The sequence below is a fragment of the Oryzias melastigma genome, linkage group LG9 (genome assembly GCF_002922805.2).
Source record: "Oryzias melastigma strain HK-1 linkage group LG9, ASM292280v2, whole genome shotgun sequence".
NCBI classification, from domain to species: domain Eukaryota; kingdom Metazoa; phylum Chordata; class Actinopteri; order Beloniformes; family Adrianichthyidae; genus Oryzias; species Oryzias melastigma.
In genome coordinates this window covers 10,851,248-10,877,150 of record NC_050520.1, presented here as the reverse complement: position 1 = coordinate 10,877,150, position 25,903 = coordinate 10,851,248, and the positions used below count along the sequence as shown (strand labels likewise).

The 25,903-nt window shown below is 39.2% G+C and overlaps 1 protein-coding gene across 1 annotated transcript in view; it reads left to right on the top strand.

Moving 5' to 3' along the window:
* Nucleotides 1-25,779, top strand: part of LOC118599119 (glutamate receptor ionotropic, delta-2-like) — a 75,655-nt gene extending 49,876 nt beyond the window's left edge. The window contains exons 6-7 of the mRNA XM_036213457.1: nucleotides 6,585-6,825; nucleotides 21,846-25,779. Of these exons, the coding sequence (XP_036069350.1) occupies nucleotides 6,585-6,825; nucleotides 21,846-22,298 (694 nt within the window). The 3' untranslated portion in view covers nucleotides 22,299-25,779. The remainder of the gene's footprint in view (nucleotides 1-6,584; nucleotides 6,826-21,845) is intronic.
* The last annotated feature ends 124 nt before the right edge of the window (nucleotides 25,780-25,903 follow it).

Sequence of the window (25,903 nt, the reverse complement as noted above, 5' to 3'; positions counted from 1 at the left end):
TTTTTGTCAGGCAGCTCGCAGTGGCCTTTAATCCTGCCCGTCAGCCGTGGAATAGAGATAGATGAAGAACAGTGGTAACTATTTTTTTTTTATAAAAATATTAATATTGCCTTGGACTCATTCTCTGATATTGCTTCCATCTTGGTTATTAGACACCAAACTTGAATATTGAATCAAAGATAAACATGAATAATCTACAGAAAATTCAAATACAGCCATCTGAAATATAGTTTTTTAATACAGTCACGTCCCCAAACCCCATGCGTGGGGGCCTGAATAAAAATGTTTCACCAAATTAAGCAGGTGGCCTTAAAGCGGGATTTGTAATGGGGAGGCGGCAGTTGTATTTTTGCACACGAGGTAGATTTTAAGAAAAAGTTGAAACCAGACCAGACGATTTTTCTCTAGATGTTGGCATTGGTTAGTGGCCGCTTGGGGACATTTTGAGGTCGTGGAATGGCACCATCCTCCGCCATCAACAGGCGGGGGATGGTGCCATTACAATATGGCCAGCATATCGGCAAGCCTATCGCTGACCAGTGTTCTAACAATCTGTCCTATCTCGTGAGATTTTCCTTCCTAAAGCTATCCAAATCTCCTGCCTTATCAGATAATCCAATATGAATGAACGCACAGCATTGATGTTAGATCGTAAACACAGCAGGGTAGGAAATTTTCACGCGGGAGTTGGACAGTTTCACCGGTTAAAATGTTTACATTGTAGACTATGTTGTTGTGTGTAGGTGGAGAGTGTAGGAAATGTGTTCCGCAGTCATTAATGAGCGGTATGGACATAAACCATAAGATCTTCGGCAGATCCGTGTCTGCGCGGTGAACATTTAAAAATTCTGTGAGGTCTTTCGAACCGAATGCTGCTATCGCGGTGCGGAATTTAAATTTATGATGCAACTGAACTGCTCCACCAAAGTTTAATTCACATTCCAAGCTGCACTGACGTCATTCAATTATAAAAAAAACAAAAAAACAATACCGCAGATTTTGAAACGTTCACCGCGCGGACAGAGAGGCACTATGTTGGCACAGATCCGTGTGAAAACTATGAACGATTCCAAGAGGTTAAGTAGTGAGCTTGCCTAAAATTCCAGAACTAAATTGACAAGTACAGTTGTATGTATTAAGCATACAATTAAATATACCCTAAAGGAACAAAAACGGCAAAAACAGCCTATTAACCACAAGTAGTAGTTGCAGTAGTAAGAAACATCATAGATGTATAGGCTATCTGCCAAAATTGAAAAATAGGACGTAATTATGGTGTGGGCATGCGCAGTAGGTGTAGGTAGGAAGAATTTATAGAACACCGCAGCAGTTCTGACTGGAAGATGCGTGTCGGCCATGTTAAGTGCCCGGTACCCTGTGGTTGTATAAGAAGTGGACCATTCTGCTCAGCTGACTGCCGGCATCTACATTCATGACCACGCCAACGATTTTCTGAAAAATTGACCAGCGGTTTGAAATCTTAGAGATTCTGCCAATTTCTCCCCAGCACATGGTGGCAGTTGTATAGGTGATACTTGCAATTGAAGCCAGAAAAGCTAGCGAAAAATAAAATATTTAAAGAACACATTCTTTTATCTCAAATGTTTGTAGTTACAATAAATACTAGAAACTATGTCTGTGAAACAACTGAGCATATGCTAACAAAGATCTTTCCTCCTCAGAACGTGCAACTACATGTGTGAAATCATTCTGAACACGCTTGACATACCTAACATCTGTGCTGCTCAGAAATCTGTCATTTTCATCGTATTCAGAAACTTAAATAACAATTTCCCTATTTGGTTTTCCTCACCTGTTAAAAAAACAGACAACATTGTTCATTTTAATGCTATGAAAAATTGAGTATGAATCATGTTAGCTGGGGTTTTTTAGAGTTATCCCAGTGCGGCAAAATGTAAAATGTAAGGAAAATGTAAATGAAGGCTTGAGCGAAAGTACATGAGCAAGTGTTGGTTCTTGACAGTGCATGTAAGTGTTGGGTTTTGATTCAAGGGCCCATCAGGGGAAGAAGCCTTTGCCTAACTCTGATAGGCCAATTAGTGCAGAATGATAGATGATGAGCTCCATGGGCAGACAGGGTCGTAATAGAGGTGCGACGGAAAGCACTCTGTCCTGAATCTCAAATCTCTGCTCTGTCCTTTCTCAGAGACTTAACGCAATGTGGCTTAGTCACGCCCTGATAATCCACAATAAGGATGTAGAGAAAGCCGTGTGACTTCCGTCTTATCGAATTCATTTTCTTTTACAGATACAAGCAATGACCCCAAACATTGCACAAGCTTTCATGTACAGTATTTGCCACTTTCAGTTTGGAAATACAACAAAGAAATGTTAATTACCCTTGTCACTTTTAATGACGATAGTAATCGCCCCCAAATGTCAGCTGTAACAGTCTGTTAAATTTGGCCAAAAAAAAAGAAGTCATTTACTGCCTACAATACTGTAACTCTTTGAACAAAACATGAGAATGTCACTTCTTCTTAGCGCCACGGTGCGCAGCGCCACACAGAATCCTTTTGACATGACATTTCTGACATGCAAGAAAAAGTTAACCCATGAGTCGGGATAATAAGGCGCTTTCAAACGCGAGGCATGCCCCCTCTTTTGACGGACACGAAAAGACATCAAGTCTGATGAAAAAATCTTTACAAAAATGACTGAACTCCAAGCAAGAAATGATGAAATATTTTGACTAAACACTGGCCGGCATCTTTTATAGGTGGGATCAGTCTTATTCGGTCTCATTAGTCGGTGTCTCTCTGATGCTGTCTGTCAAAGCCCTAGCTTGTTTTTGTGTGTGAAGAATCTGTTGCCAGAGTGAGACATAAAAAGGTCAGAATATATGAAAGGCAAAACATTTCTGTGGGGAAAAATCCTGTTTTTACTTTGATAAACAGTGGTACTTTCACTAACAACAATCTGCTAGTGATGCTTTCGGAATTTTTGCTTATGATTCCTTGCCAAGCAGATAAGTGGTTGGCGTTAAATTATACCTTGAGGGGGGTTAATGTTCCCTTGAAAGAGAAACATGTTGATATTTTTAAATTGGCGCCCATAAAGACGCCAATTTGAATGTCTTAGTCTCACTTTGAGTTCTCGTGTCATCTTTAATGCCTATATGAGGAAATTCCTGAAATCTCTTTTGATTAAAAATCTGTTTCATTTATCTTTTGTAAACAGAATCAGAAATATTTACCTTTTTTATATGTAATGTGTAACTTTAGAGTGGAATACAACAGATTCAGGGGCGGAGCTAAGGAGGGCAATGGGGGCCAGCTTCCCCCTCACCAAAATACTTTCTCCCCAAATTTTTGAGCCAATATTGAATACTATTGGTAAATACATTATTAGATTGGATTAGATTAGATTAGATTAGATTAGATTAGATTAGATTAGATTAGATTAGATTAGATTAGATTAGATTAGATTAGACTAGACTAGACTAGATCAGATTTGTATATCTTTCCAACATAGATTCTGGTTATTAGGAATCCTCAAGTATCAATAAATCACATGACTATACAAGCTTTTTAAAACATTCCAAAAAAATAAGAAAATCAATTGTTTTAAACTAGATTAAAACAATAATACAACTGTTAAAAATGTGTATTTTTGATCCATTCATTTGTAAAGGCCTTCCACTCTGCTGTCTTCTACCCCCCTCTCCCTTATATAAAATGCTCTAGCTCCGCCCCTGAACAGATCTGATACTAAGACATCAGTCTAAGCTGTAAATCAGCCCCAACAGTCTCATTCATAAAACAGATGAATAAATGGCGTTGGACCATTTCATCTCTTAATGAACAAATATGGCAGCGACACAGCCATCATTCAGCAGCCAACGACAACCGACTTCACCGCAGAGAACAAATTTGATCCGTCATCTTTTTTAATTAAAAAGCTTGCCTTTATGGAGGACATCACAATTAAAAACATCATCCAACAAAGTTCTCACAAGTTCAAAGAATGACTTGAACAACAACAGACTGATAGGCTAGAACAGAAAATCCAATTAACCTGATTTGATGTCGTTTACATTCTGACACACTTAGTATGACGTAAGTTCAAGTTTGCAGAGTTTATTAAATTCAGTAAATTACCCTGTTACACTGATTTACAAAGTATTCCTTGTGAGTACACATTCTCATGCATTTTGTTTTCATCAAACTGATCAACGTTTTAACAATGAATCCATGAAAAGAGACAATCAGATCACAAAGGTTTCACTTGCAAACCAAATCCCTCCAGATACATTAAGTACATTAAATATGAATTTTAATTTGTTATTTTAACTACAAAACTTCATTACACACAAACTGTTTTTCAAAAAGAAATAAAAGGAACCACATAGAAGACAGGAATACATCTGAGAATAAAATCTTGGAGTTGAGAACAAGTTGAGGTGTGAGTGCTTTAACATTTTCCCAGCTGCTTTAAGGTAAATGGGTATTTTTTTTTTTTACCCAGGGATACGATAAGATCTCCACTTATAATGGAAAGGGTATTTTTGAAAATCCAGCCCAGCCAGAACAAGACAGAGATTCTATAATATGGTAAAGCTGGAGCCTTTACGTGCAGTTGAAGGACGAGTGTTTGCTTTCAATGCCTTCAGGCCTTTTACTAAAATAAAAAGAGCTATCAGTAATGTTTTGCATCAAAATTATTTGTTCTGACATAACCACACAGTTGTAAAAAAATCATTAAGCAATAGAGAGCATGTGCCAACATGCTCATGTTTTCGCAACATAGTTTTTACGTTTTTTGAAAGAGAGTATTCAGCAAAGGGGTGTAATGATTCATATAATAATTTTGTGGTTATTGATGTGATTCATAGTTTATATTGATTCATTTTGAACAATCGACCTAAAATCCATCCAGAACCAAAAAGTCGATATTGCTACGGCCACATATACTACTTCCACCGGGTGATGGGAAGGCATTGGCAGAATATTCATGAATGTAGGCGTTGCCAGTCAGACGTCAGTCAGGTAGGGATGACGCCATTTCAAAATCGGTCAACAGCTAGGCGCCTACAGGCTGGTAGGGGCCAGATTGTCAGCCAGCAGCAGTCCTATTGGACGATGAGTAAATGTCTCCAGACGGCGGTCGTCCATATCAAGTGCCACCGACTGCTAACTAACCCGGGGGTTTATAAAAAGCACTGTCGCTGGTCTGTGTGACAAAGCCGTTGTACTTGTTACCAATCTGCTAAAGCTCCTCACACCACAGATTTGAATTGTTTCTTGATTTTTGCTATAATTCTTACCTCTTCATCCTGGTGCCCAGAGTGCAAAATGGCTGCCAAGCCTTCCACTTCCTGTTTGAGGGTTTGGCACAGGAAGTAGCGGGGGAAGGGATTTGGATTTGTTTGATTCCCTTTTGTAATGATTTGAGTTCTTTACCTATATATGTCTGTTTTGTTTACAGGACTTTAAATGTATAGTCTCAAAGACACTTGTATCTGCTATTGTGTATTTTTATTGAGTTCTTGGAGTGGCTTCCTTCCTGGGCATGAGTAGCCAGTTAACTGTAAAATTAACAATAAAGTTGGAGCAGCTACATGTCTTCTTCTGTGGGTGATGTGCTCTACTTTGACCAAAAACAATGACTGCTGTGACTTTTTAGTTTTTTTAGTTTAAAATTCCCCACATCCACCAGCTCAGAAAGTGAAAAGTACGGTCCTTAAAAAGGCTCCGGTTGTTTCAGGGTGTTGTTTTGTGGATGAATCAGCTGGGGGGGTCATTTGCATTCTGTGATTGATTTCGGTGACTTCTATCTGCTTCCTGTAAGGATAAATTACCATGAAGGATAAGCACAGTTGTCCGTGTTGTCATAAATGCAACAACTAACAGTATGTCTGCTCTCTTACTCAACACTTCCTGTGGTGGCTTAGTCTGAGTATGCAGGAGTATTTTCCGTGTTCTCCGCGTTAGCTTTAATATGTCTTTAAGGGGGTTACATGCCTTTTTTTTCCTCTTACTTATGTCTTTCTTTGATGATCGGTCGTTCCTCGCCGGATCCCCTGTATAAATATCTGTAAGCTTGTCTGTCTTTGTGTGCCTGCTGCTCCTCTCTTCCAACCTAAAATGAACCACCCAGTTAAATAATAAGCTGAAGGCTAACAGAGGGACCCCATCAACCTCTGAGCTGTATCCTCTCTGAAGCCATCAATCGTGCGGATAGAGCTAGGCTGCATAATGACATTGTGGCAGTGTATTAGAGCTGTGCTGCAAAACATATTAATGTTAGCTATAATGAGTTTGACAGCCCAATATAGTTGGAAAGGATCACGCTCCTGCATAAACTTGCTAACACTGCCCTCAAATGGTGTGAGGGAGTTACTGCACCTGCAGTTTGTGGGTTTTCAGGATGTTTCGCCTGAGCTACTTGTAAAGCATCATGATGACACTTTAATTAAAGAAATATCAATCAAATCCAACAATTACCAATCTCATTTAATTATTTATTTAGGGGTGGAGTACTTCTGCAGATGTCGTGTCTGTGTTTTCTGTACATAAATGGAAAATGTTAAAAAACAAACAACTGTTTTTGTTTTATTACAGAATCCTAGAACTCCAGCAGAACGGGGACATGGATTTACTAAAGCTCAAGTGGTGGCCCAAGGACACTCCCTGCGACCTGTACAGTTCGGTCCAGACACGGCAGCGCGGCAACGCCCTCGATATCCACAGCTTCGCTGGCGTCTTCTGCGTCCTGGCAGCCGGCGTGGTCCTCTCCTGCCTCATAGCGATGGTGGAAAGCTGGTGGTCGCGGCGGAAGGGGTCCAGAGTCCCTTCCAAGGAGGTATGGTGGTGAATGAAATGGGATGAATGAGAAGAAGAGTGGAGGAGCACTTCCTGTTATTAAGAACCAGGAGGGAAGGAACTATTAGAGAGGGAGAGGAAAGGTCAAGGAAAGGAGAAAAAAAAGGTTTTGATGCCAGGATAGTTTAAGCTAAAATATTTATAAGGGGGCTGACGTTTTTTGATCTGTGGTAAAAAAAAAAGAAAAGAAAAAAAAAAGATAAAAGTTCACTTCTCTGTCTCATTTCTTTTAAACTAAATTTACATTCAAGACACAGTAAGGATTTAGTGCTGGCAGCTTGAAATGCCGTTGTTACTGATCCTTATGCCCTAAAGTACGGTGGCCCAGAAGTACAAATCACACTAACATTTACTCAAAGCTAAAACTAATTAAAGATCATAATGACAATTAAAAAGAAAAAAACTAACTTTTACATTTAAATAAGAAATTAAACCAAAGTAATTTCCAGAAATGATAATGAAAAGTTAAAAAAAAATGAACACAATAAGAGACCGGAAAAAGTAGATACTATGGGCCTTCCCTGACTGGATAATGATGCTTAAATTTTGACATTTGAGTTTTTTGTAATGTGTCTTATAATTATTAAAGTTTTATGATTAGAATGGAGCAGATTCAGTGTCCCTTCATGCTAAATAACTTCCGGTTGAAGTGATGAAGTAACAAGATTCAGTGATGTCCCATAATTCAGTGGTGCAGCAGTAGACGGTCAACCTCTGATCGAAAGGTTGCAGGCTCAGTTTCAACCTTGTTTCAGTTTCTTTAAAAAAGAAAAAAACGTAAGAAAACCAAACAATTTCCAAATAAGCTGCAAAAAAAAGAAATGAAAGAATAAACCAGGAAACAGAGGCCACAGAGGAAAAATATGGTGCCCCAAAATTAATAGCCAGAAGTCACTCCCCCTACCGGAGCCAGTAGCAACAAAAGTATAATTTTTAAGCTTTCGACCTTATTCCCTTTTTTTCTTTCTTTTGTCCCCCCTTTTTGCTCTTTTTTCCTCTGTAAGACTCTCCGTCACAGAGAAAAAAAACTGCATTTCGTAGCTCCGATCAGCTGATTTACAGAGAAAAAACAGTTACATTTTATTCACATTCAAAGGCCTAAAAGCTGATAGTTCTGAAAAGGTTTTAAAATATAATTTTGAAAGGGTTTTCTAAAGTTTAGGAAATTTCCGCTTACACAATCGGCTAAAGTTACAATTTCCACTTCCGGCTACAGATTAATTCTGACGCAGTCTTGAATTAATCAGAGGCCCCTTCGAAAAAGTGGATACCATGGGACATCATTAGTTAGAGGATGACGTCTGTCCAATATCTCAGACCTGAAAGTTATTTGGTATGAACAAACACTAAAAATGCTCCGTTCTAATCATAAAAACCTTAATGAGTATGGAGACACTGAAATAGCTTTTGAAAAACTCATCCAGTCCGTGATGTCCCATGCGTACCTTTTCTGGCTTCTTATTTTCTTCCATATTGTTTTTTAGCTTTTTTTTCTGAAAATTCCTTTTCTTTTTTTTAAGCGTTTCATTTTTATTTCATTTCTTTGGAATCGTGTTTTGGTTTCGTTAATTTTGTTTGCATTAGTAAATTAAAATCAGTTTTTTTTAAATTATTTGTTTAGCTTTTTTAACTAATGTTGAATAATTGTTGGTTTAATTTGCACTTCTGGGCCCCCGTACTAAAGAGATTTGAAAACCGTACAAGAGACCATTCACAGGTGATGGAACAGTGAGCTTTACTGTCCCATTAAGATCCTACTTGCAGATGATCTCTTGTCGTGGTATCATTCTAACTGTTTGTGCAATCACACTTACCATCAAATGATCAAAATGATTAACCGAAGAGACGGCGTCTTCCAAAAGCAGATGAGTGCGAAGTGAATTAAGCAGCACATTTAACTGAACTAATTGAGGAGACTTTATTTTTCTCTCATCTGTGAACCTTTTCCAATCTTCATTACAATACTGCCGATTCATAGTGGTGTCAAATATCTGCAGTGCAGTATGATAACCACATCCATCATCCGCACACCATTATACCCACAGGGAAGAGCCACGCTTTGTGGCACCGCCTTTATTTCTGATCAGTTGCTTTAAACCTGCAAGTCCTAAAAGCCGTTTAAGTCACAAGTTTACTGATCTTATCTTTACTTAAAAATGCACTTTGGTGGAGAAAAGAAGTCATATTGGTCTAGTGCAGGGGTCCTAATTCCTGGACCTAGAGAGTTACCACCCTGCCTGTTTTCCAGATCTCCAAACCCTGCCAGCTGCTACATTAGTTCATTAGCTCCACATTCTGACTGAATTAACACACCTGGTCCAGGTAATCTGCAGCAAGCAGTGCAAGGAGAGCTGGAAAACAGGTAGGGGGGTTTAGTTGGGCCACTAGCTATAGCATTTTGCCTTATTCCAGATGAAGAAAGTATGAGCAAAAAACTGTGCTTTAGACCACAAATAGTTACTTTAAAAACATTTTCCTTGAAAGAGTTTGGAAAATTCATGCCTGTGAGTTTCTAAAGACGTTAGCTTTAGCAATCCTATGGGACATTCCATTAAATATTAGCATCAAGCTTTAGCTTTATGTGCTGAATCGCTTTAGATTTTTATGAATCGACTATTTATCTGTTAAGTTTAAACCAATTCAAATCGATTCTTTAGGTGATTTATTTGTACTTCTATCATAGTTTTAACAAGGTTCATTTGTGATAAATCTCCGAAAATGTCACTTAAAAGACTACAACTTTTCTGACTTTTTTCATTTTTATTTATCTATTAACAGTTTCTAATTAGTGCATTATGTGCAAAATGTTTGTAGCGGCGGTGTGAAACGGCCTTAAAACCCCAGAAAAAAATTGAACATGCACTTTTCTTTTTTTTTTTTTCCTGCTTAATTGCCGCCATTAACAAGTCACTGATCGACCTGGAGTTCTGTTATGAATCGATAGTGAAATAAACCGCTTACTCCTAAAGTGGAGTCGATCATTTATGAGGAAACTTTCAACTTTAAAGGCAGAACAGAAAAAACAGCCTGAGGGCCTGTTGGAATGCAGTGAAGGTGGAAACAGAAACATTGTGTTGAGCATGGATGCTTATAACAATGTGCCCCCCACCACCACCACCACCACCACAGAAAACAATAGCAACACTCCATGTTATAAATCCGAAGCAGCGCCATGTGAAATATCCAATCAAGCGATGTGCTTATGATCACCTCAGCAGGGATATCATTTCAGGCAATCAAAATGACTCCGGTAGCATCTTCCTTTGGTCGGATCCCTGCTGTCTGTTTTAATGCAGGGGTTTTTATTTATTTATTTTACTTTGTGGTTTTGTTTTCCCCAAATGGCCCTCTATTTTATCGCTTTTCTGTTAATGGAGAGCACAAACGGATGTGTTTGTGACCACTGAGGTTTTTTCCTTTCTTTTTTTTTCCTCACGCAGAGGTTAAACGGTGATTTAAGTCTGCTTATCTTCCATCACCAACCCTCCTCGTCCCATGCCCACTGCTATGTTTATCAAAACGCAGAGGGATAAACGCTTCGTGTTAATGAACTTTAATCAAAACTGTGAAATTGTAGCAAAGTGTGGCAAATTTAATATGCAAAACATGCCAGAGATGAACAGAAAGGAATTTCATTATGTGTGAAATAATATTTTCACTTTTGGTTTGGAGTTAATCATTTATGTGTCGGTGGTAAATTAGACCAGGGCGTGAAGCAGCACAGATTAATTTTTGCAGAAAATGTTTTTTGCCATCAGGTAAATTACTTCCGCTTGAAAGAATTGTTTTTTTTTTTCTTTCTCAGACAGCTATTTGATAAAAGCCGTTGAAGGTTAACTTGTGGATAATAGCTTAAGAGAATTAATGAGGATGGGTGCCCCAACCTATTATTCCACTGCTAATGCTTTTTTATTAGTTTTCAATCAATTATTTCAGTCAGAACTATAGATTTATGAAATAATAACTTATTTTTTATTAGTTATATAATTTTTATTATACATGTTACACTTTGTTAACACAATGTTATTATAGTATATTATAATATTTTGTAAGGCAGATGAAAAAGTCAAATAAGTCAATCGTGCATCATAAATATTTATTTTAATAACAATTAAAAGTAATTGTTGGATTTAATTTAAATGTTTACCAAAATAACATTTTAAGAAAATTGTTTTATGTTTTTTTTTCAAATCTGTTTCCTGACAGATCAGGAAATATTTTATAATGAACTATAATAGAAAATGATTTAATCCAGTGATATGGTTTTCACTTATGGACAGTATTGGGGCCATAGAGGAAAAAAGGACAAAGGAAATTCTGACTTTAATATCAGACTTTTGACTTTTTTTTAATCAGAATTCTGATTTTAATCTCAGAATATTTTTTCCTGAGAATTCTTTAGTCTCAGAATTCTAATCCTTAATGTCTGAATACCGATTTTAGTTCTTAGAAACCTGAATTTAATCTAAAAATTCTTTTCATCAGAAATCTGTTTTTTTTTCTTTTTTTTTTAGAATTATAACTTTTTCTCAGAATTCTGCTTTAATCTCAGAAAACTGATTTTAATCTCAGAATTCTGATTTTCTCTCTCAGAATACAGATTTATATATCAAATTTCTGAATTTAAGAATTCTGTTTTTTTCTTCTTTAAAATTCTGATTTTTTTTTCAAAATTCTGATTTCTTTTTTTCCCAATTTTCTGATTTTAATCTCTGATTTTTTTTTTTACTCTCAAAACTTCGATTAATTTCTTTTCTGAGGATTCTAATTTTTTTTCTCAGAATTATGACTTTAATCTCAGAATTTTGATTTTCTCTCTCAGAATACTGATTTATAATATCAGAATGTTGACTTTAATCTCATTCTGACTTTAATCTGCTAATTTTGATTATTTTTCTTAGAACTCTGACTTTAATCTTTGAATTCAGACTTTGATAATACTCATATAAGTAAGCTTTTACATTATCCAAATTACTTTGCCTCCTGTCGATGCTTCTTATAATTTTATTTATTTATTTTCTTTTGCAGCTCGAGCTTTTGTGTTTCTCAGGAAAGAAAGTTCAGATGAGTTAACCTGAAGTTTTAAGTGGATTTCTGCCTTTCTGTAGCTATACAAGCTGTTGAAAACAATGTAATTACAGAAGTGCACAGATCTCACCCACAGACTCCCGCAGTGAGAAAAGCACATACTGAAAAGCAGCTTAATTAGTGCCTGATGTGCTCCTTCCTAATTTAATTTAGCTTTTTTATTTTTTTTTTACCCTTGCCACATTTTTCTTTTGTATATAGCTTTAGAAAATCAAGTTAAACGTGTCAGGTGTTTACTGTGCCAAGTTCTCACCGGGGCGACAGCCTCCTGAATATAACTGAATCATGCGTGGATCTTAACTGATTCATCGCGGTTCCTTAATTAGTGAAACTGTTGTCTGTCTGAGGGCTTTTTCATGGCAACCTGTGAATGGCAATCTATTTCCTTAAGATCATTTCTGAACACGGAGGTGTTAGATCATCTATAATATATCTGTTGCAACCCACTCGGCATAAGACATTTCAAAAGTAAACGGCGTCTCTCTGTTTACTGTTTTTTTTCCTCTTATGCATAAACACATCATTTGCCCCCTACCTCCAACCCCCTGCCCGCTTAGCAGCTTTAATCTGTCATTCAGACCAGTAGTCATGTCTGCCGTTGAGCAACCACAAAGACACTAAACCTTTAGTCAAGCCCAAAGTCATGTTAAGCACAGTGTGGTTCAGCTGCAGCACAAATAAACACACCCACCCCCCCGCTATCTTCATTAGCCAGGAAAAGCAACCGGTGGAATCAACCCCAAACTGAGCGCAGGAGTGGAGCATCGTCAGTGAATACCGGGGACAGCAGGGATTTAAATAGTGGAAGTCTTTGATTCTCTTTGTAGTTCTTGTTCAAGGTTTTGCACATCAAGGCTTTGGGGGAAGTCAAACACGGGGAAATCACTGTTATTGATTTAGGAGTCTCTAAGAATGCACTTCCTATAACCTCTAATGAGAAAAAGCTGCAGAAAGAGTGCTAGAAATCTCTAATGTTATCACGATTATATAATAATAGCTTCAGTCGTAGTATTATTTTAGAAGGAGAATCTGATACAAATCATTCAAGCATTAGATATTATTATTTTGGGGTTATTCTAAGACCCTCGGCCCTCGAGGACTGACTCTGGACACCCCTGTTCTTAGACTATGATCACATATCCCAAAATGCCTCTGCCAGGTGACCTAAATGCCAGTTTTTTAATCAAATTCATCAGGTGGCAGTTGCATTTATTAACACTGCATGACAGCTGTAGAGGTTTCAAGAAAAAGGTTAAATTTTACAGCAACCCGACAAATTTTTGACACAACATTGTGAATTTGTAAATTAAGATTATAAATTGGCCTCAAAGTCTGAGTTGCAAATGACCAGAATTTTATATACGTACCACTGGTGGCGCTTGATATAGATGGCCGCCATCCACAGACATTTACACACCGTCCAATCAGAGCTGCTGCCGGACGGAGATCCAGCCACCAACGCCCTGTAGTCGCCCAGATTTTTTCAGAAAAATTGAGCGCCGGCAGCTAATCCGGAAGATTCTGCCAATGCCTCCCCATCGTGTGGTTGCAGTTGAAGATGAATTCAGCACCAGGTCACAGTTTCAGCCAGATCTCCTTAAATTGCTCCTCTGACATCCTAAAGCACTTCTGCTTCATGCTGTCAGAAAACAGACATTAATAATCTCTTTAAAAAGGGCAACAAACCACTTTATTCCATCAAAAATCTTCACTTTCAGTTTGCTGCTGGATAAAATATGCAGTTTTAACACATTTCAAAAATGTCCACACTGCTGATCATGGAGGAGATGATCACATTTTGTTAGTTATTCATTCAAAAATTAATTCATATTTTTGTAAAAACAACGAAAAAGGGCTTTATTTTGTTGTAGATCAAAACGGGGTTTTAGTTTGGCCTAAAGAGCAAAACCGAAATGCCTCCTTGTTTATAGGTCAGGCTTTAGTACACCATTAGAACACCACACTGCGCTTTTAGGAGAGGAAGGAAATTGGCTCCGTCAGCTATGATTGTTTTTCTTTTCTTTTTTTTTCTGCTGATATTTATCCTCCAGCCTGCTACAGCTTTGAAATATTAATTGCGTACTTAAAAAAAGGTTTGCCCTGAGCAGCAGCCAATGAGCCGACCACACCTACAGCCTTCCCACTTCGGAATGAGCAGGGCGGCGTGCGAAAATGCCACCTTCTGAAATCAACAATCTAACAAGCAGAGTCACTTCTCGGGGTCATCGGGCAAGTGTAGAAAAAGGTTTCAGGGCCTCCGTTTTAGTTTCTACACAAAGGATGACTATAGATTTATTAAAGCCAGAAATGTTCATATTTTTTTTACTTTAATTTAAATAATTCAACAGGATTTTTGCAAAGTCTGACAACACTATTCCCTTAAACACAACCTGATGTCTGAAAACTTAGGAAGAGCACTTTGCAACTGCGATGATTTGGCTGAGATGTGTCTATTTTGTCCTTAAAGTGCTTGTTTAATGGAGTATGCAAAATCTGTGGGAATGCCATTCTCTGATCTCAGTTTACCATCTGTGAAGACTGTTTCAAATGAGCAACCAGCTGCAAAGATGGTCACTGAGAACAGAACATAAGAGTCAAGCTGGGACCACAGCAGCATGTCCCGACTCCATGGAGGGATGAAGGCGAATGTAAGTCTACTTCAAAGCAGCTAATTAGATAAATTGCATATGCTGCGAGATATCGACATGGGAAATCTCTGCCTCCATATTCAATTTCGGACTTAGTCATGGCCACTGGACCAAATCTAGTTGCGCTTAAAGTCACCCAGCTTCCTAAAATTGATGAAGTGAAGCAAACCGTAAAGCCTGTAATTGACTCTTCCAGTCGCTATGCTTTCTGTCAGTTTTGAAGAAGTCCATGTCATCCATATTTCTGTCACATCAAGCGCTCAAACCAGTTGTGACCATCACACTGAGCCAAAACCCTCTGGTTCTGTTTGCAGGTTTGCAAACTCTTGTGGTTGAGTGTATACCTGTAGCAGTCTGTGCATTTCAGAGCTGAACCTTTGGGCTTACACCGCCAGAGTCACGGCTCCGTTGCATGCGCCGCAGTCTTTTCGTAACATTAAAAGTGCGAGAGAAACTTCTACTGCAGGCGTTCACGTCCTGAGTCTGCGGACAGACCTCTGCATCGCTGCGAATCCGTTTCATTTGGTTCAAATTTTGACGTTAACATGAACTATTTTATGTTTCTAACACCATTCTGGCATATATGAATATTATTTTATGGAGCAATTCTATCATAAATTGATCCTTTAAATAGACTGAATTCACTACAGTTGCACATATTATACATAACAAACAAGTCTCCTAATGCAACAACAGCTGAAACCAACATCAAAGCACAATTGACAACTCGTTAAACTTGAAAATAAGCATTATTTACAGCAAATCCAACTTTCCCTGCAAAATGTAATTTGACAGTCTGTTCTTCTCAGCTAAGACAGATCAAAAAGTGCACGTAGTTCTGTGAATGATTGTAGGGAGTTTTTCTGGTCCTCCTGAAATCTCTGCGGGTCGAGGAGGGTGATAAGCACTAGTTTTTCATGGTTTTGAAACCTGTTTTTTGCCTGGGAAAGGATATTGTCTGGAATCCTGCCGTGAAGCTGCTGGTAATGAGTCGCTGCAGCTCAGTGCGTTTGGAGCAACCATGTTCTCATACTGGCCCCTTCTGTCGCTCAACATTGTCACAGAACTCCGTTCCCCTTGCCAGACAGAACTGCTGGAAGGCTGAAAGTGGTGGACAAATCCTTTTCCCTGTTGAGACAGGTTCGCTAGCTTCTGGGTTGGCCAGTCTTTTTCAAAGATGTCCAATTTTCCGGAAAAAGTCCATCTTAAGAATCTTATGAAATAAATCCGCAACTAAATCAACTTCCGCCTTCTTCTATTGTTAACTGCAAAATAGTGAGTAAATCAAACAAAAATCAAGTGCAGCTATTGGCTACGGTCTGAAGTGCAGAAGAAGTTTGGTAGCGTGAGCTTTGACCATCCAATCAGAGGCGAATACGTCATCATACGCCTTCATGAAGCTACAGAGACTCAAACTCTGACTGGTTGAATAAATGCATTTAATCCATTAATGGCTATGGTTTAATCAGCAGTTTTTATGGAAAGCTGGAAAACCGGAAGTGAGGACAGAAGCACCGACTGCATGAGCGTAAGGCAGACTTTCCTGAACCTAGCAACAAGTTAGGGCTAAAATCTGATTGGTTAGAAACTTTCATGTGAAAAAAAAACAGTCTGACAGTAGTGCAGCTGGGGCACAGGGCTGCGAGAGAAGCTGACAGATCAGTTGGAAGGATCTAAAATATATTTTCGACAAATATATATATATATAAACATTTCACTGTGATTTAGATACTAATTTTCAGATAATTTTAGGCCTTCACTGAAGCCTTTGCAGGCCCTGACGGTACGCCACTGGTGTATATCCTGAATCTGGAAGGTTGTGAGTTCAAATACAGGCCGAGTCAAACCCCAAAAATGCTTGACACTGAAGATTGGGGGGTTAAACCACCAAATGGTGCAGCTCTGTCTGCAGGCCCCCCAGGGGATGGGTCAAATGCTGAGAACAAATTTCACACACCTCGGTGCATGACAACTAATGTGGGACTTTAATGTTTGCCTTTTAATAAAAAGCTGGTGAATTTTTTTTTTTTTTTTTTTTTTGTATGTGTGAGTCAAAACTGTGACTTCACGTACTAAAAGATACTTTAGGGGCACAAATGTGGCAATATAATTTTTTTTCATTTTATTTTATTTTGAAGCTCAAAGCTGCAAAACTAGAAAAATAAAAAAATAAAAAATATTGCTAGAATGAATAAGCACCTATGCTCCCATTCATAATTTTTCATCAGCGTGTGTAGAATATTCAAGAATAAGCCAGTTTATTCTTTCGACAAGAAGAATCAACTCTATACTTTGATGTGTACAGCAAACACAAGAATTTCCCCCTCACACCTGCATGCAAACGCCCACATCTTGCATTAACAAGAAAACAAAAACAAAAATAATGCAGAGATACATCAACTCATGAAGCCTTTTCCCTCTTTTGTGTGCTGTAAATATGCTTTTGTGACTTTCCAGCCAGTTCTCCATTCATGATCACGCCCTCCCCTCACCAGCCCCAAACAACAATGAAAGCCTCTCCCTGCACAACATATAAATGGATGTCATTCACAGTCAACCATCACTGGGGCGAGTTATGCCTCCATTCATCCATCACAAAGTACGACCAAAGTAATGCTGCCGATACATGCTGCCTTCCCACATGATACCCACTATTCTCTGTTTAGAAAAGACTAAGCTGTGTTTGTGTCTCTGTGTTGCTTCTATATTTATGTGTGTACTAAAACATGCACATTCTGTATAAGTGCGTACATTAACATTCATACTGTGTTCTGTAATGCTGTGTTAACTGACTGTATAATATCCGTGTTTGTGGCAGTGATGTGCTTCTGTGTTGTGGAATGGCTGGCTTCATAATCTATCAAGCTTGCTGTAAACGGTTTGCTTATGAAGATTACTATTGGGCTAATCCATTCACAAGCACCAGGGGCGGACTTATTATTAGGCAAAGGTGGGCGACTGCCTGGGTCCCCCAATATTTTTGGGGGCCCGGGCTGACTGCTTAAAATATTTCTAAAATAATTTTTCTTGGCCATATTTATTTGACTCTTTCATAGTAAAAGAAAAAAAATCACTGAAATTACATAAAATCACTCAAGTGAAAGTGTTTATCCTCCCCTGCGAATCTGTAATGGAATATTCCGCAAACAGCAAGTTAGCTAGCAGAGAGAGACAATTCCAAGACTTTGAATAGAAAAAAAAGGAAATAAGCAGTAATCAACCAGCGTTGAAAAAAAAAAAAAAAAAAACTGTTGCTACACTTCCAAAAGTGTAAGAAGAAAGACAAAGCAGGAAAAAGAAAGAACAGTACCAAAATAACTACAAAAGAAGATATTTTTGTGTTCTTGCATTTTTGTGTCTTTTTCCTGAGTTAGTAAAACCTAAAGAAATGAAATACATTACAGGCATTTTATCCTGGGTGTGATTAATGCAACCACTGCAGAGGGATCCCATTTATTGTTCGCCCGGGGCCCCGAAACTGCTAAGTCCGCCACTGACAAGCACACACTTCCATAGAAATGACTAACGTGGGGAATAAGGACTCTATCATTTTAGATCAGGTTATTATCCATAAACAAGTGTCTCCCTGCAGGTTATTCCTGCTATTTGAAGGTGTTTTTTCTAAATGTTGCAGTTTATCATCTATGCTACATATAAATTAGTTCTCTGCAATAGCACACATTGCTCAGAAGCCTCTAAATCTTTAGGTGGGTGATAGGAGGGAGATATATGCTTGTAATGACAGTACTGTATAGCTACTGAAAAATTAATAAAGGTGCTCCTAATGCTTTGGATGAGCAATTTCCAGGTGGGCCCTCTGAAGCGCATTTCATTCATAACAGGGTGGCTGTACTGCTTTCTGGCCTATACATGTTCAGGCAAAGGTTTGTATGAAAGAGTTCTGCCAGTGGAAATACTGCCATCCTCAGAGAACCAAACCTGAAAACATGTCTGGATACGTTCACTGCCAAAACTCTTCCATAATGGTAGCATCTGTGGTTTTGATTTTTCATGAAGTCCATGTAGACTTAGCACGACAAGAGCGAGCGGACGTTGTGTATCGGCTACTCACTAAAGCTGACGTCCGACCCTTTCAAGGGGATACGATTCTTGTCGTTCTAACTCGACAACGATGATCTGTGTCACTGTGGCTCAAAGCTCCTCATGTTGCCTTTTTTGTTTTATTTTGTAGATAAGTACTCTGTGTTGAGGGTGTAGCTGGCGAGGGGGAGAGAGCAAAACAAAATGGCTTTTAAACATCTCCCCTTTCCAGGTATAAAACGACTGTGTGAATGTCTCTCTGAGGACACAACACACAGCCACTTGCTTAACAGTGTGTGCTGACTGACTGCCATGTCTTTCTTCTCGCTCACCCCCTCCCCACCCATCTGTCTCTCCAATTTGCTTCCTCTCTTCCACCTCGCCATCTTTCAACGCGCCCGGTCTTGTCTGTCACTCATCCTCTTTCTGTCTGTCTGCTTCGTCCGCCTGTGGGTCGGTTTGCCTTTTTTTTCTTTTGTATTATTATTTCTGCTCACTCAACTGGCATGCACTCCAACATATATATGAATTACTCCACATTTTGCTCCACGCCACCTGTTCCTGTCTATCTCCTTCCTCTCTTCCACCCCAACACCTGCACACCTGTATGTCATGAGCAGACACAAGCAGATGGCCCATCTGCCAGACAAGCTGCCGATCCATGTCCTCACGGCCCAAATGAGCACCCCCTTGCCCTGGGCAGTCAGACCCAGAACCAGATACCCAACACGACTAATGCCACGGCCCCCACCGCCACCCATTACCAGCCCCCAGCATGCTGCGACATCCCCTGTGCCCTGATTGTGCAGCACTCCTACGAACCCACCAACCCCTCCGAACTCAACCCCAAAATGAGAATGACCACCTTCACCACCTCACCTCCCACACCAAGGTTGTTCATACAATAGAAGATACAATTGGTTAGTAAAGCTTGTAGAGTGAATATGAACTGATGGACATCAGCGAGCTCGCTTCTAATTCCGGTGTCCATTTTATAGCAAATCTGCAGGCAAAGCATTTGTGACAGAAACCTTTATTTAGCTGGGTTGTTGCCAGTTATCTACATGTGCAATAAGGGCAGTGTGCCACTGGTGGGCGCTGTCTCTCCTTGTAAAAGAAGGAGCTTCAGCGTTGACTGCAGAGTTGAGTCGCTAATAATTGTAATTAGATTTTTTTATTTTCATGCAGAGACTTAACTTTATATATTTAGTCTATCATAAACTATGAAATCTAATCATGGATTGTTTTTTCCAAAATGTTTTTGATTTCAGGGACAATGCAATTGATTTTCATTTTTAATAAAAAAAAAAGAAAAAACAAGTAAGGCAGCCGAAATGTAGCTTCCAGCTGGTTTTATGAACTTCCAGTTATTTTTTTGGTCCTGTCCTCGGTCAGAACACCTCCTCTTCCTCACTTCCCTTCATTTCAACTCCCTCTGTTAAAAAGCCCCCCCGTTCAAGCACTTAATGTGGTTTTGATTATTTTATTTTCCCAACAACCGCGAGTGCCCCTCCGTGCTCTCCTTCCTCCCACTTGCCCCCCTTTCAGATGGTAAACCAGGGGGCACCACTGCTGGTCCCCTCTGCACGTGAGCTGCACAAAAAGTAGGGCCAGAGCCCTATCCAGAGCCCCCCAGATCCAAAGGACACGGTCAGTAAATCTGTCTTTACCCCCCTCCTAGTAAATGTGACCACAATTATCACAAAAGCCTTTTTTTTTTTTTTTTTTTAGCCGAACGCTTTCACAACAAATTAAAGCCCTACCTGTGAGACACCCCACCCTGTCCACCCCCTTATCTTACCCCCCAAAGACCCTTCAGAAATACCTCAGCTGCTCAAGAAGTAAACCCTCAGCAATATTTTTCTCTCATCCCCACCTCACCTGAGCCCCCGCCTTCTCCTCTTTATGCACTCACCTCATTCATTGCAAACTGAGCTGCCCTGCACTGCTGTCCACGCTAGCCTGTGCAGTAAACGCATGGACCACCTCTCCCTCGGTGTTATCATCCTTTAGTGGATAAGCTACCTAAATGTCAAAATAATTTTATGATGTATTTCTCATATTCTATGTTTACTGTAAATTAAGTTATAATTTAATGGATGTGCTTAGAAGTGTTAAGCTTGTTCCAGATGCTTAAGCTTATTGAATGCAATGTTGTTTTCTTGTAATTGATAAATGAAACTTTACAGGCTGCAAAAATAAATTATGGCAAAAAAAATACACATTTTTAGTATTAAAGGTAATAATTCTGGGGAAAATTGCCTTTCTACAACTGTTAGATATTTTAAGTCCCAAATTGGGTTTATTGAGATCAGATTTTAGATGGTAATGCTAAAGAAAAATTTGAACTCCCTGGAAATGCAAAGTTTGAAGGCATTGTGTTTATTCTAGACTATGCACGCCCTTATAGACTTGTAGAGTGTTTGAATGTTTCTTATTGTCAATATCCTGATCACAGCTCAGTCTGCTTCTCTATTCCTCCCTCCATCTTTCCCCTTCTTTATCCCCACCCCACTTCTTTGTCTCATCCACATTCTCACTCCAACCCATCTTGTGTTTATTTAATGCTCCTTTTGTGTGCAATTCAATTGCAAATTACATGACCATCATGTTTAATTTGCTCCTAAAACTTTTGATTTTTTTGTTAATTGCCTTTAATATTTTGTTATCTGCCTTGTCCACGGCTTTTTATTGATTTCGATTCTTTATTTAAACTGTTCTACTGGTTGGAACGATAACACCTGTCATGTTTAAAACTATTGCACCTCATTCATATCTCTGCAAATATATTATCTCTGCTTTATCCACTGTCGTCACTCCCTTGATCTGTCTGTATTCAACTTCTATACCACTTCATTCAACTTCTGTACCACTTCATTCAACTTCTATACCACTTCATTCAACTTCTATACCACTTTATTCAACTTCTATACCACTTCCGTCAACTTCTATACCACTTCCGTCAACTTCTATACCACTTCATTCAACTTCTATACCATTTTATTCAACTTCGATACCACTTGTTAATCTTTTCATTATCTCAAAATCCTCTTGTTCTCATCTTTAAACACCATCCATGAATTGTTCCTGTCTCCCATCCCTTTCATCTTTTTCCCATCATTTTTTTTTCAAAATCTTTGCATTACTGTTTTTTCCCCTCCCCTTTTACTTTGGTTTCTTTCTCCCCTTTGTTCTTCTCTTCCCGTTCCCTCCCACCTTGCAGGACGATAAGGAGATCGACCTGGAGCACCTACACCACAGGGTTAACAGCTTGTGCACCGAGGATGAAAGCCCCCATAAGCAGTTCTCCACCTCGTCCGTAGATCTGACCCCTCTCGACATGGATGCGCTGCCCGCTGCTCGTCAAGCACTTGAGCAGATCAGCGATTTCCGCAACACCCACATCACCACCACCACCTTCATCCCCGAGCAGATCCAGACCCTTAGCCGTAGCCTTTCTGCCAAAGCTGCCGCTGGATTCTCCTCCGGTTTTGGTGGTGGAGGCGGTCTCCAGGACCACCGGACTGGTGGGGTTGGGCCTTTCCGGCAGAGGGCCCCCAATGGTGGCTTCTTCCGCAGCCCCATTAAAACTATGTCCTCCATTCCCTACCAGCCCACAGGTCCAGGACCCAACTTTGGATATGGCAATGATCCAGATAGGGGCACCTCCATATAAGCAGTCGCTATCGGTTCGGGAAGAAGAGTTGAGGGAGGAGGCGGAGTTTGTTAGAGTGTCATTGCACGGATTAAACAAAAACATTGTGGTTAGGCTAAAAAATGGGAAATTAGACAAATGTGTACATAGCAATCCTTTGGTTTTCTGCTTGGGTCTTTCCAACAGTGTCAGTTTTATATTTGGCTAAAGTGAAGGAGTGCAGGTCTGTAGATGCATTCATGATCCTCCTTCAAATCTTGCTGATGAGGTGCCGACAGGGGAAAAAAAGGGGCAGGGAGGGGGCTTGATAATTTCTGTTGTTGTTGTTGTTCTTGTGATTGATAATTCTGAAAGGGGACTTTTTTTTTCATTACTGTTTTTGTTTTTATGACTTGAGGACAATTTCATGTAATGAAAAAAAAATGATGGCTCAACTTCACTTTACTGTTTAAATCCCTTTGAGAGTTTCGTTTCTAGAAGTAGAGACGCTGCCGACAAAGGATTTGCCGGCCTCTTTAGCCATGAAACAACTCCCAGGGGATTTAACTAATAATCAATGATGGGGCTGCAGGTTGATGATGGTAGAGGAAAGCACCCTGTGTCCTTTCTTCTAAAAAGGGAGTCTTCTGCCTTGTCAGAATTTGGGGTCTACACACTTTCGTCCTGTTCTTCTTTAACGGTGTTTCACCAAAATCTGCTGTCCTTAATGTGCTTTCATCTCCAAGATGGTGTCCACACGGTGGCCTGACTACACCGACTAAGACTTTTGCAGATGAGCACATGGTGACGCCTCCATCTGTTTGAAAACTGCTAAATGCCATGACAGATCAAGAATTTCTCACTGTAGATTCACCAGTTTTTGGTGCATCACTCTTAAAGTACTTCTGCCATTTTTTTGGGTGCATCAGCCTGAAACTGTTTCACCATTTTTGATGCACATTTAACTCTTTGTCGATTCCCTCTGCACTGTACCAGTGCCCACAGACCTGTAAGTGATTGTATGTAGATCTTACCTTTTTTTTTCTCTCACCTGTATTGTGCTCTGCTTTTCAAGTGAAGGTGAGGTTCTTCAATCAGACTCTCAAAGAACGGGAAACATGGACAATATCAAAAGCAGCTGAAAGAATAAAAAACATAACAAGCTAAAAGACTTCAGAAAAGCGTATGCTTATTATATGTCTTTTATTGAGTTTTGTTTGGGGAAAAAAATTATGCGTGGAATGTGTTTTGGTCAGGAAGTACAAAAAAAAAAAAAAAACATTGTTCTAAGCTGTCTTCTTGTTTTCGCTCCAAGCAAACTTTGAAAAACTGCTAAACAAGTGCTGTAGTCTCTGTTCTTTCATCCTGACGTCAAACTTCCTATTTTCATTTATGTCTTGTTTTGGTTACTTTCAGCGCTCTCAGAGGCCAGGTTTTATTACAAAACAACAAAAAGAAAAGGTCAAAATGTCATGTCACACTTTTTTTTCGGGTTCAAGTTGTAGAATGGAGTTGGTTTGTGTGTTAAGACTACGGTCACAAGTCCCAAAGTGCCAACGCACTGCAACCTAAATGGAAATTATTCAGCAAATTCGGCAAGAAAATCGTGAGGCAGCAGTTGCATTTTTAGGTTTTTTTTAAAAAAAGTTAAAATTTTACGTTGATCAGATGATTATTTTTCATCGGTCAGTGGCTGCCCAGGCACACTTGGAGATTGCACAGTGGCAGTTCAGTGACAGGCGGGTGGCAGGAAGGCAGCAGTACGATAATTGACAGATAGATGGGTCTCAAAGATCGGCCAATCCACTTGTGATGTACGTGTAGTGCCGTCTCACTGCCACCATCCAATTGTTAGAAATCTAGAAATCGTACGGTAGCACAATCGACGAGGACTGTTGACACTGACCTGGGTCCCGGCGATGACCAGATGTCCTCGTCCAAATGGGGAGAACAAATGGGGATGATCATGGTGCTAATAGCGACTCTGAGACCTGCGTATTGGCAAGTTGTGGTTGACGCCGAGAGGAATACAAAGAAAACAGAACATTGTCGTTTCTTGGGAGACTCGTTGTCTTAAAAAAATATGTTAATCGACAAGATTATACTATGTTTGTCCCAAATCGGATTTTCGAATGAAAGTAAAGCCGCTTTTTATTTACCCTCGTACTACCGGGCAACCGGTGGTACTTGATGTGGAGGGCCGCTGTCCGGATACATTTACACATCGTCCAATCAGAGCGGCTTCTGGTCGATGATCCGGCTCCCACCGCCATGCGGCCGCCCAAATGCATCTCCCAGTATTGTAATGGCGTCTGCCACCGTCTACATTTACAACCACGCAAACAATTTTCAAAAATTCGAGCAACAGTATGAAATCTAGAAGATCGTGCCGATGTCTCCCCATCAGTTGTATTTGTGACCGTAGCATTAAGGAGAAGCCATCGTCAGTGCAAGCCTTACATTGTAATTATCTGACCCCCTCCCCCAAGCTTCCATGTTAAACTTCAAATATTTCAGCGCAACATTTCAGAGCAGTGACTCAGTGGTTGTTCTGTATGAGAATGTCTCTGATGGTCACTGAATCTAGAGTCTGCCTTTTTACCAGATGCGTCCCACATATATTTCATATCACTTATGTTAAGGGTACTATTTCTATCATTTTTATTTTATTTTTTTTATTGTTATTATTTTTAAAGTGCCAATTAATTCAGATGAGCATCATGCATTATCTGGAGGGGGTGTATGGAAATAAAGAGATATGTTGGAGGGGTTGATGGGTAAAACGGCAACCAAACCATTTGTCACTAACACTGTATTAATAATTGATAATGTTAGTTGCTTAGAGCAAGTTTTCCGTTTATCTTTAAGAACTAAAACTGCAAAAATGTTGTGTGTAGAGATCTCAGTCAAGCCACAGTGTTTTGAAACAAGCATTCTTAGGAATTCTTTTCTTATATTAGGCTACTGAATGGCATATAGGACACATGCATTTAAAAGATTTTATTTAGTATAAATGAAAGAGACATTATAAAAAATGTATATTTTACATGTTGATGATATTTTTGTTGAAAAGAGAAGACTGTACGATGTTCAGCTTTAGTGTTGATTTGAGCAAATCACGTTATTGCCTTCAGTTTAGCCCCGCCCCACCCTTCCCTGCCCCGCCCATGCTACACCTAAAACCAATGTTTTGCTTTCTCTCATAATGCCATTCCTTTTTTACTTTTTCCTCTCTTTTTTTATTTTTATTTGCTGGCTAAATAACAAAACTACGGGGCAAGTTCACTAAAAAGAAAGCATGCACAAACTTGCTGATTTTTCTGTTAACATTTTTAATTTCACACATAGGACTACAGAATTTACTTGATAATTTTCAAAACTTTATGATGTACAGTATTTAATATAGGCCTATTTTGTTGTATGTGTTGCATATTATTCAAAAACCGAACAAATTGGAGCCTCTGTTACAAGTGGCAAAGCTTTCTGTGTATAATTTGTCTAATAAACAGGTTTTCTACAGTGGGATGGTATTTTGTTTTTTGTTTGTTTGTTTCTAACTATTCTAGAAAACAACGTATTTGACAAATTTCACTTTTTATCCTTTAATTGTCAAATAATGGTGTGCAAAAAATAAATGTAGTTTCTTT